We start from the raw sequence: 19,293 nt of genomic DNA, 5'->3' as shown, positions 1-19,293 counted from the left end.
ATTATAAGAGGTCAATGTAAAAAGTACAAAACATTGATTTACGTAAATTAGTGAATGTTGTTATTTTGCCAAACTGTCGTTTTTCTCGCCCTATGTAATCGCTTAATTCATGTATGGAATATAATTTTTATTTTAACCTATTGTTGTAGTTTTGTTAATTTATTTCTAGAAGCACAAACGTTTATTTGTTGTTGACACCTCGACATGCAATGTAACATTTACTGCTATTGTTCAATGTCATCACATCTAATATAAACTTTCTATTAAAAAAAACATCGTTTTATTTAAAGCGTACATAAGGTCCCAGGCGTGACTCCTATATCGGCATACATTGTACCTGTACATTAACATTAGATAACAGAATAAAAAAGGACATATTAAGTAAACAGCATCTGAATCCGTGATATCACAGTGGTGTGGATACGACCTCTGACTCCGATTACGGAGGGCGTAGCTTCGAATCCGGCCCAAGACATGCACCTCCAATTTTTCAATTATGTGCATTTTAACATGGGTTGATAGTGATGATGATGATGATGATGATGATGACGATGATGATGATGATGACGAATCATCATCGATGCAGCAAAGTGTACGCTCCAAATCCTTTCTTTTATATTTGGAGACAAGTTTGGACCTGCATGGTTACTAGATTGTTGATGATTGATGATAAAATAAAATTATATTTTATTAGTTTGTAAGTTATTTATGCACAGCAAAAAGAGGACAAAGAAAACTCTAAAACTGATTTATTTCTTGTAGGCTCTCTTTATCAAGTTGCTACCAAAACTAAGAGTTCTACTACCAATACGTTAGTAGGTAATCTAAAGAGGGCAACACAACGTTGCGTAGCAACCGGTCAAACACAAACAATGCGCTCGAAGTCACAAACATTGCTGCAGTGTGATTCATCATATTATTCTGTCAGCACAGTCAATTATGAGTAATTGTGGGTACATAACTGGATCTGCTGCTTGAAGTTTGTTCAAAATGGAGACGGACTGGCGTGAGATACTGAAGTTTTCACAAAGAGAATTGAAACAAGGAGAAAAAGAAAAACTTTGTGAAAGTTTATCTTGGATGGAAGCTGACGATATTGAACTCAACTTTACTGACTTAAAGATTTTGTTTAGACTCGCTCAAGACTTGATAAAATATAAAACTGAACAAGTAAGTAAAGAATTCAAAATATCTCGACTTAAACTATTATACCTACATAGATGTAAACAGTGACGTAGCTAGGCGTGGGCGAAGCGAAGCGTTGTGTATAATCTAGCAAGTTCGTGGATGACACTCCCATGAAATGCGGGCGACGGGGGGAAAGACTGCGCGGGTGTGAAATCGTGCGTGCGGGGAAGTGAGGTGCATCAGTCGTGGGTTTTTCATTCATGCTACACGCCCCCCGGCACGCGCGGACCATCGGGAGTGCTACGAACGGAGTTGCCATATACGACCTCGCTCTAAAAGGGAGCTCGCGAGGCCTTAGCCGGGTGGTTTTGACTTAAATACCATTTTATCATAAACATATCAAGGAAATGTTGTAATCAAACAAGACAATAGTTTTACAAAATCGGTTAGAAATGGATCACAAGTTGCAGCTAATGAGGCCGAATAATCGACAATGATAGAAAAGGACCTCGCTGATGTGACTTTTCTCACGTCTAGTCCATGCTACGCCACTGTATGTAAACTTTTTCTGCCCAAGGTCGTACACTGCAATGTTATTATATTGTCAGGGTTGTTACAACTTACGCTTTGACATTAAATAGTAGATTGTTACAAGGGTAAAAATAATATACATGCATTAATATAAATGCATAGCTTTAAGCAAGGTTATACTACATAATTTTAACGAAAATTTTCATCGAATATAAATTTGTAATAACATTAATATTTAGGTCAATGGAGTATTGGGTAAACTGGAAAAAACAAAAAGAAAAATTAAAACAAAAGAAAGAAGCACATTTACAGGTAAGATCAAATCACTCGATATAGTAATATATTCTGAGTCGTACTGGACTACTTAATAAATAAATTTTAAACTTGACTACTTAATTAAAAATATTTTAAAGTAAAACTCGTTTATAGATTCTCCTGCTATCAGCTCTGATAGTGTATTGGAAACAATAACACATCAAGAAGAAGTAATTAAAGCAAATAAAGATATTTTGGAACAACTGTATGCTGATATTGCTGAATTAGAAGAACGAAAAACTCAACATGAAAAGGACAAAAATAAAGATCAAGAAAGTGAGTCAAGTCGCGGTACGTTATCTGAACTAAACGCTGTCGCACAGTTGGAAAATGAAGTAGCAAAGAGAAATAAACATATACGAAAATTACTTGGAGATGTTAAGGTTAGACAAGTGAAAAATAATATAATTTTATGTGAAAGTTTATATAATTTTTGTAAGGAATTCACGTATCAAGGTATTAAACTGATCAACATAATATTCTAAATACCTACACGTAGTCACGGTTACAGAAAAAAAAATAACGGTACCTTTTATTAAATAACCTTTAAAAGTACTATTTGTGGGGAGTGTAGGCATTTTTTTAATTTTTTTTTTTATCTCATTGTTTTCAAAATTTATTTTGTAACAAACATTTCAAGCAAGTGACGCCGCCATTACATATATGTAATAATACCTACGTAAGTATTATTACAAATTTAATGTAATATAACAGGATAATGAAGAAAATTTCAATTTTTCGTCAGATCCTAGAAGAAGAAAATACAACAATAAAAGAAAAATTAATTATATTCAAAGACAAATTAAAAGAAGCTACACTGCTTATAGAAAATTTGAGCGAACAACTATTTACTTTTAATAACGAACAAACAAACCTGAAAGGTATTTATTACTAGTATTAATTATATTTTAATATTTTAAAAGTAGTGAAAACGAAGTAAGAAATTGTTTTTCAAAATAACAAAACTTTTATACGCTAGTAAAAATTAAAAGTCTTTATTCTACAAGTATGTTGCATATAAAAGATTATTTTTAGAGTACACCTGTATAATTACTTGAATATAATGCAGGTGTATTATGCATTACATTGCCCCTTATCTTCTTTTAACAAATCTTTTTTATTTTATGGTTAGAACTTCTGGCGAGGATGGAAGAAGAAAAAGCAAACTTAGTTTTAGAAATAGATAATCTTCAAAATGAAAGAAATAAAATTAATTTGTTATATGAAAAAACAGAAGAAAATGTTAAATCTGAACATCACCGTCTTAAAGTATGCGTTTATATTATTTCTTTTATTGAATGTATTAAGTAAACTTATATGGTTATAACAACTGGTATTTTTACTATAGGATATATTGAAACGCCATAAAAGTAAAATTGACGAGTTGTCAGCTGAAAACTCCCAGCTTAAGGAGGACATGATACAAAAATCAAAAATGAATATATCACCAAAGGTAAGTAAATAAATTGTCATATCATAATCAATCAGGAAAGTAAACACAGCATTACTAATAATTTCCAGAAAATTAAAATTGAAGAAATGAAAATTAAAGAATTACAAGAAAAATTGCTTGAGGCCTCTGAAGAAATGATTAAATCTGCAAACTTAATACATACTCTAAAGGAAGAAAATCAACGTTTAAAAGTGGTAATTGAAGATGTACCTGACGTCTCTGTATCTGAACATAAAAATGAGAGTGATGATGGTAAAGAAAAAAATATAATTAATAAACTTAAGAAAAAAGTCAAAAGTTTAAAATTAACTCTTCATGGGACGGAAGAAATGGTAGCTGTACGTGAAAAAGAGGTGCCTTTCTACTTTACATTATGTGCATAAAATCTAAATATTTACTACAAATAAACTTGAAGTTGTAGTTGAACGACTATGACGTCAGAATTTCTCAAATCGATGTTTAAAAGGTTGAATTATTGTTATTGGATTGACATTGTCTGGAAATTAGATTAATAAAACGTTAATGTTTACCTTAACCTTACAATTAGCAATTTGACTCGTCTTATACTAAAGCCATAGACGATGTGCACTGTTTATCAATAAACAAAGTAGAAATGAAGGAAGAAAACGCATGTTATTTCATAACTTATTTATTTTAAATTATGTATTGATAATTTTTTTCATAAAATGTTATTCAAATTATATTAGCTATATTTCTTAATTGTTCTAAGCTTATTAATATTTATTTTCGTTAACTTTGAACAAGTTAATTATCATGATTATTACATGTGAAATGACTAGCAATTTATACCCTTATTTTTAATTTGTTTGTTTGCAAACAGTGCACATTGAGCATGACTTAAGTATAGAAACCCTTTTTTTTACAAAACTGTTCTAATTAGCTTGCAGAAATCACAGCACAACTGAAACTTTTACGTTCAGATGATGGTATAAATGCTCTGATAGAAGGCATTCAGAATAAAAAAAGACATCTTAAAATCAAAGATGAAGGTATTAAGTCCTTAGTACAAGAGGTGAATTTATTAAACAACCTTGTTAGCAAATTTCAACTCGAAAATGAAACTATGAGGTACTAAGCATATTTTATACGTACTTACACTTAAAATTCAGTTGAACAATGTTTTACATTGCGTGTTATAATTGTAACTCGTAGATAGTCTTGAATTGGATTTGGAACACAAAAATATAGGTTTTATACTGTTTTTCAAGGTTTTTTTGCTAAGAATACTGTAACTTTTCATCTTTTAAATTGTATTAATTTTTATCGCTACAAAAGTAATATCTTGTTGGATTCAAATTTTTTTATAGTATTTAGTTCTAGAATACCAAACAGACGTACAAAATTAGCTTGTAAAAAAATATATATAATTCGGACTACTCAGTAAAAAGTTACTCGTGTTCATACATAAAAAATATACACGTCAAATTGATTGACCTTCTTTCCTTTTTATTTTTACAATATTTAAGTCAGGAATATGTACATATTCTTAAGTGTGATAAATGGAAAAAATAAAAAAGAAAATTCTAATTCATATAAGAAAGTTCTAATTTATAAAAAAAAATATATGATTTATTAACATTCCCTTTCAGGAAGAGGTTAGAAATACCTGAAAATGAAGAAATATATACACACGGAATATTAAAAAATTATAAAGATTTAGAAATTTCTAATGTTCAACTTCAAAATAAACTACAAGAATATGAAAATAAACTGGTTTCTCTTGAAATTGAGTGTTATAATAAAAAAACAGAGCTTCTACAACTGAGATCGAATCTAAAAACTTATGATGAAAATAACACAAATGACTTAAATAGTGTAAACGAAACATCTGATTTGATGAAGACTATATTAGAAGAAAACGAAGGACTCAGAAAAGGACTTACTGAAATTCTTACTTATTTAAAAGATAACAGTAAGAGTTTACCAAAAAAAACTTTATCTTGAAACTGTATACATATAATTAAAATAAATAGTAATATATTATAATTAATACATATTATATCTAAAAAATGTCTTATCAACAGGTAATACAACTTCTGGAATACTTTCTATGGAGTGTCCTAGTTTAGAAGCTATTTTAAATTCAATGGAAGCACGAAAATTGGCTGGGTGGTTTTCTCCACATATGACAACAATAATGGAATTAAAAGCGGCTAAAGGTGGCAAAGAAGCTTTAATAAGTGCTTTAAATGATTCTAGGTATCTAAAATATGTACAAACTTTTACTGCTATTAGTTACTTACAAATATTATATTTTTAATATTTCGATACTTTTCTATTTCATACATTAGGACAGAAACATTTCAACTAATGGAAAAGCTTTCTGAAGAAAAAAAGAAGTCATCTGATTTAGAAAAAGTAATACTTGGTATAAAAGAAAAAACACAAGTAAAACCTGAAATAGATGAAAAACTATTATTTTGCACTGATATGACGTTAGGAGAATTTGGATCATGGATGTCAAATAATACACTTGCAAAAATTGACTTTAGTGATGGTTATCAGATAAAAGATTTACTCAATAAGGGAAATGTCCTTTTCGAAAACCAATTTATACACGCTTTACAATATTTTCAAAATAAATTTACAATGCTATTTGATAAACTTACTTCGTTAACAATATCTGCCAAAGACGATTTAAATAGATGGCTGCTTAAAGAAGAACAATATAAAGCTGAAATAGAATATTTAAAATGTCAAATAGATGAAAATGAAGATGATACTAGCAACCGATCTCCTGGATTATTGTCTACTTCAAAGTTAAATCTTATGGATAGAAAGTATAGCTTTCTTGAAGATTCATTCAAGCAAATAAGAACTTTGAATGAAAATATAAAAAATGAACACTTAGAAATTAAAAAAGAAAAGATGATTGAAACGTTTGAGTACGAAAAAAAAGTGCAAAGTTTGTTAATATCAGTTTTAAATCTGAGTGACAAGTTGCGTAACTCTATACCGCTCGAGTTGTTTTTGAAACAAAATGAAATTCTTAATCAGTATATCTTAAAATATAGAAATGTTATTGAAAATAATAATAGGACCCATATTAAGTCACTAGATATTACTAAAAGGCTAGAAGATGACAAAATTGACGTTATTAATAGATTTCATAAATTAATTAAAGATAAATGTAAGTGAAAATGTTTAATTTATTTACATAATTAGTTGAATGTGAAATTTTGTTGACTATATATTTTGTTTATAATTTTCAGCAATAACAGGAGTGCAACAGTCTAATAAGATATTATCAGATGTAGAACAAATAGTATTACAAAAACAGCTCGAACAAATGAGTCTTGAGTTAAATAAAAGAAATTCTGAGATTGAGATCTTAGAGAGAAAAGTATTGGATTTACAAACCTCACAATCTATACTAATGTAATTTTATTTTTATACTCTGAATCTAAGGCTGTAATTGTTCAATTACAGAAACTTACAATTTATTTTACTTGTTTTCAGAGACAAAACAATGAGTAAAGAAGCTAACGAAGATATGAATATTGATCAAATTAAATTGTTGCAAGAAGAAAATAAATTCCTTAAAGACCAACAAAAAGAGATACAAAATAAATATGACATTTTACTTTCACAAGTACTTATAAAAATATTATTTATTTTTATTACTTTATCTAAACTACTCTACTTTGTATGCTCGTAATTAAGTTATTGTGATAATTGTTAGTTTTAATAATATAGTTTTTGCTCATCATTTTGTTTTATTAATAATTGTATAATTTAATTCAACTTTAGGTAAAGGCGAATGAAAAACGAAAATTAAACAATGATATAGAAATAAATATGTTGAGACATCAAGTTCTTGATCTTCAGTCGACGGGAGACAATAAAGCTATAATTGCTAGGTTGTATTTAAGTCATCGTTTTTAAATCTAAATTATCACTATTTGTTTCAAAATAATAATTTTCTTACATGGCGTTCATATCATTTTTTCTCATAGACTCAGTGGTGAAGTTTTATTAGCACATGTCCAGACGTCTGAAAGCAATGATAAAATTGAGTCCTTGAAAATAGATTTACACAAAGAGAAACAGATGAGAGCAGAAGCAGAAGAAATGTTAAATAAACGTGAAAAAGTATTTGATATTTACTCCAAAAGGTGCAATAAACAGTTGAGGTAAATCTTAATACATTATTATATATGTGGGAGAAAACATATTATTTATAAATGCATATAGTTAAATAAACACAGTTTATAGAATAATTTTAAATTGTAAAATAATTTACTTTTCAGATCTATGAGTGATATTGTAGAAGTTTTGCGTAATCAATATAATGGTTGTTTACCTCTGATCTGTGCAGAAACTTTTTACCATAAACTTGAAGAACTTCAACGTAAATCACAAGAGACTCAAGAAAAATTAAATGACTTAGAAGATTTACAGTCAAACCTAATGACTAAACACAGTATTTACAGTCAAATATTAGATCTATCTAATACAAAATGCTTTGACGATGAAGACAGTTGTCATCATAAATTGCAAAACATTGTAATGGTGAGTCTACAAATTACTCTTACAATACATACATTTTAGTATTTTACATATTTTCTAAAATAATCTCAAGGAATTGTAAAATAACTTTATTTTAGGAAAATACTCAAAAATTAGAACTTGAAAATTATAATAAAAAAATAGCAGTTTTAGAACAATCTCATAAAAATCTTTTGGAGCGTTGTAATTTGCTAGAAAAATCTTTGCTATTAGTAAATCAAGTGTTTAAACAATCAAGTTCTAAATATGAAAACTCTGTTTGTCAAAAAGAAAATGAAGAACTAAAGGTTCAAGATATTCAAACCAGTGATGAAACAAATAGTAAAGGTACAGTACCTACTAAATGATTATTAAAATATAGAGAATTTATTATTTAATTTCTTAAATTTTTTTATTTAATATTTAAGGTAGTCTTACGTATACGATATTACATGAAAAACCACAAAATTACAATACAGAGGCTAGCAGAATAAAGCAGATTGATGATGCTAAATTAAATAAGACTGTCATAGAAACTAAAAAGGTAGAACACAGACAAACTCAGACTCATTTATTCTCGAGACCAACAGATGTAAAAAAAATACAAACCGACGATGATGAAAACTCAATTGAATTGAACACCCATGTAAATAAACTTTTGAAAGATAATAAACATAAAGACAAACTCTTAGAGGATCTGAATTCAATGTCACGTCGACAAACACAAGAATTGTCTCTTTTGAATACAGAAAAAAGTGAATTGAATAACAAATTACAAAACGTTATTGGTATTATCCGTGAAAAAGATAAAATAATAAAACAATTAGAAGCTGTTATTGATTCTACGAAAAAAGAAATACATGAATTCAAATTAAAAGAAATATCACAAGTAAATGCAAACGAAGCTATAACCACTGAAAACCAAGATTTAATAGAAAATTTAAAGAAAATAGAAAGTGATAAAAATAACGTTATAGTAGAATACAAAGAACTATTAAAAAAAGAAAGGCAGGAATATTTAAAATCGATAAAAAAATTACAGTCGGATTTGTCAGACTTGCAGGCTGTAGTCGATGAGTAAGTATTCACTTTCCACATCGTATTTCACCATCAATCATATTAGTGTTTACCTATTTTGATAACTACACCTTATCTTTCCTATGCTATTACGTACTCTATAATAAATTACGTATTTATTACAGAAAACAGTTTAAAACGACGTCTCCCAAAAATGACATTAGCAATGAAGTGACTAGTAAATATAGAATAAAAATTAATGATTTGGAAGATAAATGCTTTAAATTTCAAAGTGCTGTAGAAGGATACAAAACTGACTTGTAAGTTACTTCTCGGTTATTAACTCTTGATTATTTGATGAGCTTTACAGTCTCAGTTAATATACTAGTGGACGCTCGCAACTTCTTTAGCGTGATATTCAGTATTTTGCAAATCCCGCGGGAATCGTAGATTTTCTGGAATTAAAAGAAGCATTTATATTGCTCTATAACCTCCTCTATTTAACAGTGAAAGTCCCACTTAAATCGGCTCAACTACTCCAGATATAAGTCCAGACGAACAGACAAAAAATAAAATATTGTGTTTTAATTTCGTGTAAAACTTTAAGCACTTGAGAAAACAGTTATCTTGGAATCTTAGATACTAAAATTTTATTTACTTGTAATTTTATACATTTTTTTAAGAAAAAATCAACAAAGTGAATTAGAACGTTGGAAAGAATTAGCATTAGAAAGATTATCAAAAATGGAACAACTTAGTACGCAATTGAAAGAGAGACACAATCATGAGGTAAGTATTAATTTTATAGAATAAAATTAAAAAAATAATAGGTACATTAAAAATTAAACGGGAATGAACCAAAGATAAAAAAAAAACACTTTGAAATTGTTAAATGGTTATTAGAGATGTTATACAAAATTTTGCAGATGGAATCATACAAAGCTGAGAACCAGCATTGGATGACACAGCTCAATGAGACTCAACGGGAACATATGGAGCTACGCACCAGATTAGCAGAACAAAAAGCTTTGCACGTAAAACAATTGACAGAAAAGGACGCCCAGATTGAAAATCTGCGCTCAGTTATAAATAATCTAAAAGTAAGTAATAAGTAAGACAGAACTGTATTGTCGGGTAATCGCTTGTGGTCCCTTTTCGTAGAGTGAATTAAATCTTTAGTTTGATTTGGTACAGGTTTAATCCTGTTCAATTGTATGTTAGCTATTACGATTCATTTTCAATCTATTTTCATGTTTTAATTTACTGTTGTAGTAAAAAATCACAGTTTTATTAACAACGTCTTATCTTGTTTTTTAAATGCCTTTGGTCAAAATTTTGTCTTGTTAATTAAAATAAAACACTATTAGGTTAAATATATTATAATGCCCGTAACTTTTAGACACAAATACTGAACATGCAGACAATGCTCACAACAAATGACCCTAGTTTCGATTTATCCGCCATTGTTGAAGTTGACGAATTGAGCGACGCGGCATCACAACTGGGATCTGATAGATTGGAACTGAAGTTTGAATCCACAGGCGACTTGAACGAAATGCAAGACGATTTTGTAAGGATTTCCAGCACTTCTACAGCTATATGGTACGTACACATTATAAAGTAAAAATGTAAAAAGTTTTGTATTTCATGCAATAATATAAAACGATATAAGTAAAGCTGCTTTAAACTTTCAGGCAAGAGCCGATGATTGAGCGTTTACGAAGAGAGAAACAGTTAATTGGGAAACAAAACACTATATTGAGGAGACAGATAAAAGTGCTTGCTGCTAGGGAGCGTAGGTCACGCCTCGATGCCCAGAATCTCAAAAATCAAGTCTTTCGTATGTAAGTAATTCGTATAGTAGTAAACTTTTTTCTCTTTGTCTCACTAGAATTCCAGCAAGTTATATATTAGACCGAGAATCCAAAGCTCCTCTAGTAGAATCTTACCAAATTTGGCTGGGCAGGGAGATGAACACGAATGGAGCAGAAAAGTGTTAATCAATTTTAAAGGATATCCTTAACATGTTGGTCACAAGTCCTGAGCTCTGCTCGGAGTTTTTCTTTCTGCCACACGAAGGATCCGTCACCCGCACGGTGAACCCATGTTATTCTAAAATATTCGTCTCATAACAATATCCTTTACTATTCAGACTTTGTTTTACTTGCCATGATAACGAAGTTGTAGTACTGCAGTTTTTTAAATTAATCTTTCAGCACTACCACGGGTAACAAAGTTCCTTCGGCGGAGTCTGCTGCCCTTCAAAATAAGATAGCATCTTTACAAGCACAACTTACAAGTGCTCGACGTGATGCCCATTCCTCTGTAGCGCTTTGGGATAAATGGAAAAGGTAATAAAATATCAAAATTTTGAAAATCGTTAATATTAAGTTTTTAAAACATAAAAATTATTTTGATTAGAGCGCAACAATTATCTGAACGTTGGCAAGCGAAATACGATGAAAAGTGTCAAGAAATGAAGAAGCTAGAAGTGAGCTTAAATTTGTCAAAGTCTGCCATTGCAAGGCTGGAAAAAGAGAAGCGCACACTTTTTATAAGATTGGGTGATATAAAACGTGAGTAAGGTTTGATTTATTTTTAACCGATGCTATAACATTATAATAAAGAATCCGTAATACGTAACAATAAAGAATCCGTAATACGTAACGCACTTCTAAGAGAACATGACAACTGATTATATACAAAACAAGATAACAGTAAAATATTGAAAGTGTAGTGAAATATTGAAAAAAGCTACATTATATTTAAATTATTGTGTATGTCGTGGTAAGAAATTTAATTAGTGACAAAAAAAATAAAAATATTTTATTATTACCATTACCTAATAAAATATATTACTCTATAGATGAAAAAACACTGGACATAGAGAAACAGGATGCCGAAACATCAGAGAAAGTTCTGTCAAAGGACGAAGACAGCTTTACTCCTCCGCCAGTATCGACGCGTGCACTCCTTGGCAGAATCGAAGCGCAACAGCGTAGAATTGCTGCGCTGGAACTTGCAGAAAAGGTAAGTATAACATTACAAAAAGCATGCCAGAATTTATTGTATCCTTAAGAATATAATATGAAAGTTAATAATTGTTGTAAAGTGATAATTGCAATTGGGCAGGCAATATTAATATATTGCTAATCTTAATTATTTTATAATTATCTGTCTGCACTCACAACCATAGTGTACCTATTAATGTCAATTGTCAATGTCATCTTAGTTTATAATATATTGTCTGTGACAATCTCTCTTTCCGCCAGCTCTGCGATAGGGAACACGCAAAATGTAAATTAGCTCTGATTGTTTTAATAAAACTTAGCAATTCCACTGTGACTCTTATTTATACTACATGTATAACCTTAATAAACTCAAGAGGTTATAGGCCGATCACGCGATTTACAAGATTTGGTGAAAATTTTGAGAAAATACATCTACTGCGTGGACCGCGTGGTAACACGTTGTCACCCATTGTCACCAGAGCTCATCAAAAATGGCTTCTGCGAATCCTGTTGCGAGTGGATATCTGCATCATGAAAAGCTAGAAGGCGTGAGTAATTATGTAATCTGGAAATTTAACATGCGTCACTTACTCATCATAGAAGATTTGTGGTCTTGTGTTGAAGGAGCTGAGCCTGTCGATCCTGCAAAGGATTTACGCGCGCTCGCTCGTATAAGTTTATCTGTTAAACCTATATGTGTGCAATATATACGAAATGTTACTACAGCAAAGCAAGCGTGGAACAAATTAAGCTCAGTCTTTGAAGACAAAGGATTCGGGAGGCGTGTCGCATTGTTGAGACTATTACATCACGCTTCATATGCCGATTTTAATAGTATGGAGAAATACTTTGAACATATTACCACTCTTGTACAACAATTGGTAGATATTGGTCGTACCATAGAGGATGCTGAAGTGGCGGAGATAATTTTAAGCGGCCTTCCACAAGAATATGATATAATAGTTTCCAGTCTCGAAGCGGTTGCCTACACAGGTATAATATCCAGTGATTTAGTACGAACCAGGTTGTTGCAAGAAGAAGAACGTCGACGAAGGACTGAAAGCAGAGACGATATGGCCCTTTTGTCAAAGCAACAATACCGTAAGGCTAAAAAGGTACCTGTTTGTGATTTTTGCCAACGCAGTGGACACAAAAAATCAAAATGTTTTAAATACAAGAAAGAACAGCGAGGCAACACAACAACAGCATTGGTGGCCAACTGTTTTGGTGTCTTCGAGAACAAGGACTGGATTGTGGATTCAGGCGCGTCTATGCACATGTGTAAAGAAATAAAGTGGTTTAGTTATATTACAAATTGTGATAGAACTGTACAAGTTGCTGATGGTACAACCTTAAGATGTCTAGGTTACGGTAGTGTTAAGATTCCTATGAAAAATAACAAGACACAATTAGTTACAGACGTTTTATATGTACCTGACCTCTCAACAAATTTAATTAGTGTATATAAATTATGTGAGAAGGCTTTGTCTGTTAAATTTAATAATACTAAATGTTATGTTTTCAAAGGGGAAGTTCTTGTTGTATCTGCCACCAGACAGGGGGGTATTTATATTTTGGACAATGTTTTATATGATTCACAGGAGCAGTCTTTAGCTGTAACCAATGTGAATATTGTGTCCCAGCCACAAAGTTCGCTTGACACAACGGAAAATGCCAAAGTTACACCTGACTTGTGCTTATGGCATAAGCGGCTTGGACATTTGAGTCATCATGGGGTAAGTGTTCTCTGTAAACTCGCTTTTGGTGTTAATATTCACTCGACTCAGCATGGTGCAATCACTAACAAGTGTGTAACATGCGTTGAGGGGAAGCAAGCAGTGCAAAGTTTTCCTAGGGGTGAAGCAAAACGTTCCAAGCAGTTGTTGGAGCTTGTTCATTCTGATGTGTGTGGTCCGATGCCTGTATGTAGTCTGGGTGAGTCTAGATATCTGGTAACGTTTACCGATGATTTTTCTAGAAAAACATATGGCTATTTATTAAAATATAAATCCGAAGTTTTGTCCAAATTTAAATATTTTAAAGCAACTGTTGAAAAGCAAACTGGGTTTTCTATAAAATGTCTGCGAACTGATAGGGGTGGAGAGTATTGCAGTGCTTATTTCTCTAAATATTTACAGAGTGAGGGTATAGTTCATCAAACTACTGCTCCTTATAGTCCGTCTCAAAATGGTGTCTCTGAGAGACTTAACCGGACACTTTTTGAGAAAGTTCGCTGTATGCTTCGTGAAGCTAGTCTTCCTAAAGAGTATTGGGGAGAAGCTGTAATTACAGCTATATATCTTAAGAACAGAAGCCCTACAGCAGCAGTTCCCAATAAAACTCCAGAGGAGGCATGGACAGGTAACAAAGTCAACCTGAGCCATTTACGTGTTTTTGGTTGTCTAGCTATGACACTTATTCCACAGGTAAAAAGAGATAAGCTTGATTCTAAATCAAGATCTTGCATCTTTGTAGGATATTGTGAGAACACTAAGGGCTATAGATTGATTGACCCCACTAACCCTAAGCAGATAATTGTTTCCAGAAATGTAATATTTTTTGAAAACCATTTCTTAAACCACTGTGATAATACAATGATACACTGTGATAGTAGTAATAATAATAATTTTATTTATAATAATATAGGTATGCAAAGCAACCCTATAAATGAAAATTATTCAGGTTTGGATTTGCAAAGCATGGTTCCAACTGAAAATAGAAATATTAATAATAATGTGGATATGCAAAGCATAGGTCCAAATGAAAATAACATGGATTTGCAAAGCAATAGTCCATGCAATCATGAAAATGACATGGTCATTAATTCTAGTCAATCTGAGCGGAATAATGAATTTTTGTCTCCAGTTTCAGGGGAATCTTCCTTCCAAAGTGCTGAGGAGAGTGTGCTGAGTGAAAGAGACAGTAATCAGTCAGATGCAATGGTATGGAACGAGACTATCGTTCGAGGGGAAGATTTAGTGCTACAGGTTCCCAGTACCAGTTGCGAACGACTGGTTCGTTCCACTCGGAATAAAAAGCCAGATAGGTATAAAGATTATGACTTATCTGATTCATCAGATGTATCTTTTCTTTGTCAATGGTTTATCTATGATGAACCTCAATCTTATGATGAGGCAATGGCAAGTCCTAATAGAGATTGTTGGCTCACAGCAATGCGTGATGAATATAATTCTTTAATAAAACATAATGTTTGGCAATTAGTTGATAGACCAAAGGACTGCAATATAGTTAGTTCCAAATGGGTTTATAAATTAAAATCTGATGAGTCAGGTAACAGTACAAAATATAAAGCACGTCTTGTGGCAAGAGGTTTTAGTCAAAAACCGGGTGTTGACTACTCTGAAACTTTTTCACCGGTAGTACGTCATACTTCTCTTAGAATTTTGTTTTGTATTGCTAATGAATTAAATATGGACATAGAACATGTGGACGTAAACACAGCCTTCTTACATAGTAGTCTTGATGAAATTATTTATATGGAACAGCCTTTAGGGTTCTCATATGATAAGACTAAAGTTTGTTTGTTACAGAAATGTTTATATGGCCTTAAACAGGCAAGTAGGCTGTGGAATAATAGTGTAAACGTTTTGTTGACTAACAATGGTTATGTACAAAATAGATGTGAGCCATGTGTTTATATAAAAAGAAATAACAAGCAATTAACGATTCTGGCATTATATGTTGATGACTTTTATATCTTTAGTAATAGTTCTAAGGATAAGGAAAACTTGTATGACTTGCTAGAATCTGAATTTAGTGTTAAACGCCTAGGCATTTTAAAAAATTGTTTGGGTATGAAAATACATAGAGATAGAGCCAATGGGACTATAACATTTGACCAATCAGACTATATTAACAAGTTATTAAAGCGTTTTGGTATGACAAATTGTAAGAGTGCCTCTACACCTATGGTTGCTAATAAGTTGGAAAAAGGCTCATGTAACAATATTGTAGAGGATAGTATGTATCCATATCGAGAGTTGATTGGAAGCTTAATGTATTTGTCAGTATGTTCAAGGCCTGATATTACTTATGCTCTTAGTCATTTAAGCCAATTTAATACTGCATTTACACGAGATCATTGGCTGGCTGCAAAAAGAATATTAAGATATTTAAATGGCACTAAAGATAAGAAATTAGTTTTCGTTAAATCTGGTACTTTTGATTTAACAGTTTTTGCAGATGCCGACTGGGCCAATGATGTCGTAGACAGACGGTCTTATAGTGGATATATAGTTAAAATTGGCGGCTCTACTGTGCATTGGGAGTCGCGCAAACAGCGATGTATTGCGCTTTCAAGTACTGAAGCCGAGTACTTAGCCCTAAGTGATTCATGCAAAGAAGTGTGTTTTCTTAGAAATTTCTTGTATGAAATTTTTGTGAAACATTTTAATTGTCGAATCTTTAGTGATAATCAAAGTGCAATCAAATTGCTTGAAACCAATGAATATTGCCACAAGAAGACAAAGCACATTGACCTTCGTTACCATTTTGTTAAGGATTTTATTAGAAAAACGGATGTCACAGTCAGCTATTTACCCACTGAAAAAATGTTAGCTGACATGTTTACAAAACCTTTAACTAATCATAAATTTTTAGGTTTTGTTAATGACTTGGGTATGAAAGATGTAGAATCATAGGCATCTGTTCTTGTGAGTATTGGTATCCTTATAATTGTGAGTCTGTTGTACCACTTATACTATCATGCTAGATATGAGATGGGCAATGTAGAGATTATTTTTGTTATTAACCTGAGTTATTAATTTTTATGTTTTGTATAATCCTGCATTGTAGAGATTTGTTCTCATGTTACGCATGAGGGGAAGTGTTGTAAAGTGATAATTGCAATTGGGCAGGCAATATTAATATATTGCTAATCTTAATTATTTTATAATTATCTGTCTGCACTCACAACCATAGTGTACCTATTAATGTCAATTGTCAATGTCATCTTAGTTTATAATATATTGTCTGTGACAATCTCTCTTTCCGCCAGCTCTGCGATAGGGAACACGCAAAATGTAAATTAGCTCTGATTGTTTTAATAAAACTTAGCAATTCCACTGTGACTCTTATTTATACTACATGTATAACCTTAATAAACTCAAGAATAATCACCATCATTGTTGAAGGGTTAATTACAAGTCCAGCTCCTGCAATCTGTAAAGTTACAGCGAAGTGACATAGCTCATTTCCATGGCAATTACGTTGTTAGTGATTTTTTATGTTTGGCATCCCATAGAAATAAAGTTCAAATTCTAATAATACTTGTTGTTAGTCGCGATGTGCATGACATGTATATGGGCTTATCGTATGGTAAATGTCTAGCATATGGGGCTTAAAGTCCTAAATCTTGATTTAATCTACAGGACCCTACAATACGCGTGGCCCGACACGCACTTGGCCGGTTTTTATAGAAGATTTTTATTTTAGTATTTCTATATCATTCCAGGGTAATGAAACTTTGGTGTCAGAGTATGAGAAGTGTCTAGCAGAAATTACTTCGCTTAAGGGTCAAGTTTTGAAATTAGAGTCCACGCTGCTCGAAGCTCAAATTAGGTCACCAATAAATTCTGCGTGTGACACCAAACCGGAATTGGATTATTGGAAAAAGTAAGTAAAACTTATTTACTAGCAAATAACATTTTTAAATGATATCATATTTCGCCTCGCGAAATATAGGTAAAGCAGATTTTACGAAGCCGACTGCCAACCTTCAGCAGTCGGAGAGGCACCCTAAGAAGAAGATGTAACTACTAAATTGTACCTACCTATTTTCCTTATTTCTTTGGAAATAAATCGTTAAATATAATGTGTATGTATAGAGCTATTAAAAAGTTGCTTACCTGTTTACAGTTACTGCGACATGTTGAAAGAAGAAAATATGCAGCTAACTCTGCGGGTCAACTGTTTGGAGAACATACCCACCTCGGCCAATCAACAGCGAGTCAGCGATTTAGAACAGACTGTACTGACGCTTAGAGGTTTGTTGGTCCAGTAGTTACCATCGTGGTTTAGAATAATGAGATTCATTGATCGTGTTCTGGGTCAGGCTATGATATAACATTTAGTCAAGGAATGATGCAATCTAAGATGGAAGCGGGGTAACTTGTTAAGAGGGGGATGATTAAATTGCTTGGCGGTACGTCTTTGCCGGTAGTTTGGTAACTAGCCACCGGCGACGCCTCGCAAAAATTATCTCCGCCAACCAATCCACAATCCTTTTTTTGATGACCACCAAAATAGACTGATACGTAATGATGGTCACTTTCTAATACAATACTCAACTGTGTTAGTGGAGTATTGTATTAGAAAGTGACCATCATTACTCCTTATATCAAATACTCCTTAGTCTAAAATCATAATAATTCCCTGTCATTTTATATTTCAGGGCTCGTCAGCAAACTACAGGCGGACCAAAAATCAGGAGTTAACAAGCGTGTAGACTCACGCCCCAGCAGTGGTCGTAGCAGCTCAGAAAAGGTAACTTTACCTTCTAGGGCTTTGCCAATTAATTTCCTACTTATCTTATTCTACAAAAGTTGTACCGCTAATTGTTTTTATTTTATCATACACTTCTTTTCCTTTATTTTTGGTTCTCAAAAGTCATTCTTTACAAATTGTCAAGTTTTATAAGTACGAGTATGTTCAGATACTTACCTACTTTCCTTTACAGATTCGCACGCAAGTAGAATCATATCGTATTGAAATCTCTAACCTCAAAAAAACCATTCTTGAAAAAGATGCTCTTTTGGAGAATTCAAAGGAAATGCTTAGGATAGCCGCTGAAAGAGAGGACGAATTACTTAGAGAGGTACAATTTTATAATTCATTAATTATTAAGAAGCAATTAATGAAATAGAAACAAAAAATATTATTTCCTTTTTTCACGAAAATAAAATATTTTTCTTTGTCAGTCAACTAATATGAATTAAATAATAATGAAATAATAGTGCCCATCGCCACAATGGTTCATAAAGCAAAAGTACCTTACCTTAGATAGAGGTATTAAATTTAGTACCTAATATTTTTTTTTCAGAATACACGCTTGCAGCGGCGTTTGGAACAAATAGAAATGAGAGGAGGTCTTATGTCTGCATAATAATAAGCGAGATTAGAAATATTAGATAATATGCTTAAGAAAAAAAAAGAAACCTTAGTTGATAAGTGAAAAATCAGACCAATATAATTATTGTTAATTAGAAAATTGTATAATACTCGTAGTGACACACAGTCTGTCTGTCTGTAACACCTCAATTAGTTTTATAGGCACGTTCTATAGATTCTTACAGTTCAAAACAATGACAT

The 19,293-nt window shown here is 31.9% G+C and overlaps 1 protein-coding gene across 1 annotated transcript; it reads left to right on the top strand.

Moving 5' to 3' along the window:
* Window positions 1-721: 721 nt before the first annotated feature.
* LOC112054664 (centrosomal protein of 290 kDa) lies at window positions 722-19,166 on the top strand. The gene is made up of 31 exons (XM_024094518.2): window positions 722-1,170; window positions 1,899-1,971; window positions 2,089-2,357; window positions 2,720-2,855; window positions 3,107-3,243; window positions 3,323-3,427; window positions 3,496-3,780; window positions 4,329-4,516; window positions 5,038-5,360; window positions 5,473-5,647; window positions 5,740-6,578; window positions 6,661-6,826; window positions 6,908-7,040; window positions 7,199-7,308; window positions 7,405-7,581; window positions 7,699-7,960; window positions 8,056-8,284; window positions 8,365-9,013; window positions 9,139-9,273; window positions 9,637-9,742; window positions 9,880-10,053; window positions 10,353-10,555; window positions 10,648-10,797; window positions 11,170-11,304; window positions 11,375-11,529; window positions 11,820-11,983; window positions 17,438-17,598; window positions 17,842-17,969; window positions 18,377-18,468; window positions 18,662-18,799; window positions 19,025-19,166. Exons 1-31 carry the CDS (start codon window positions 991-993, stop codon window positions 19,085-19,087), a joined length of 6,240 nt encoding a protein of 2,079 aa, XP_023950286.2. The 5' UTR covers window positions 722-990; the 3' UTR covers window positions 19,088-19,166.
* The last annotated feature ends 127 nt before the right edge of the window (window positions 19,167-19,293 follow it).

Source organism: Bicyclus anynana, chromosome 12, assembly GCF_947172395.1.
Source record: "Bicyclus anynana chromosome 12, ilBicAnyn1.1, whole genome shotgun sequence".
NCBI classification, from domain to species: Eukaryota; Metazoa; Arthropoda; class Insecta; order Lepidoptera; family Nymphalidae; genus Bicyclus; species Bicyclus anynana.
Note: the sequence above shows the minus strand (reverse complement) of the source record. Positions and strands in the feature narration are given on the sequence as shown.

Coding starts and splice junctions, on each gene's coding strand:
- LOC112054664 (XM_024094518.2), top strand. CDS start 991: ATGGAGACGGACTGGCGTGAGATACTGAAGTTTTCACAAAGAGAATTG. Junction 1,171..1,898: donor TAAAATATAAAACTGAACAA/GTAAGTAAAGAA, acceptor ATTAATATTTAG/GTCAATGGAGTATTGGGTAA. Junction 18,469..18,661: donor GTCGTAGCAGCTCAGAAAAG/GTAACTTTACCT, acceptor TTTCCTTTACAG/ATTCGCACGCAAGTAGAATC.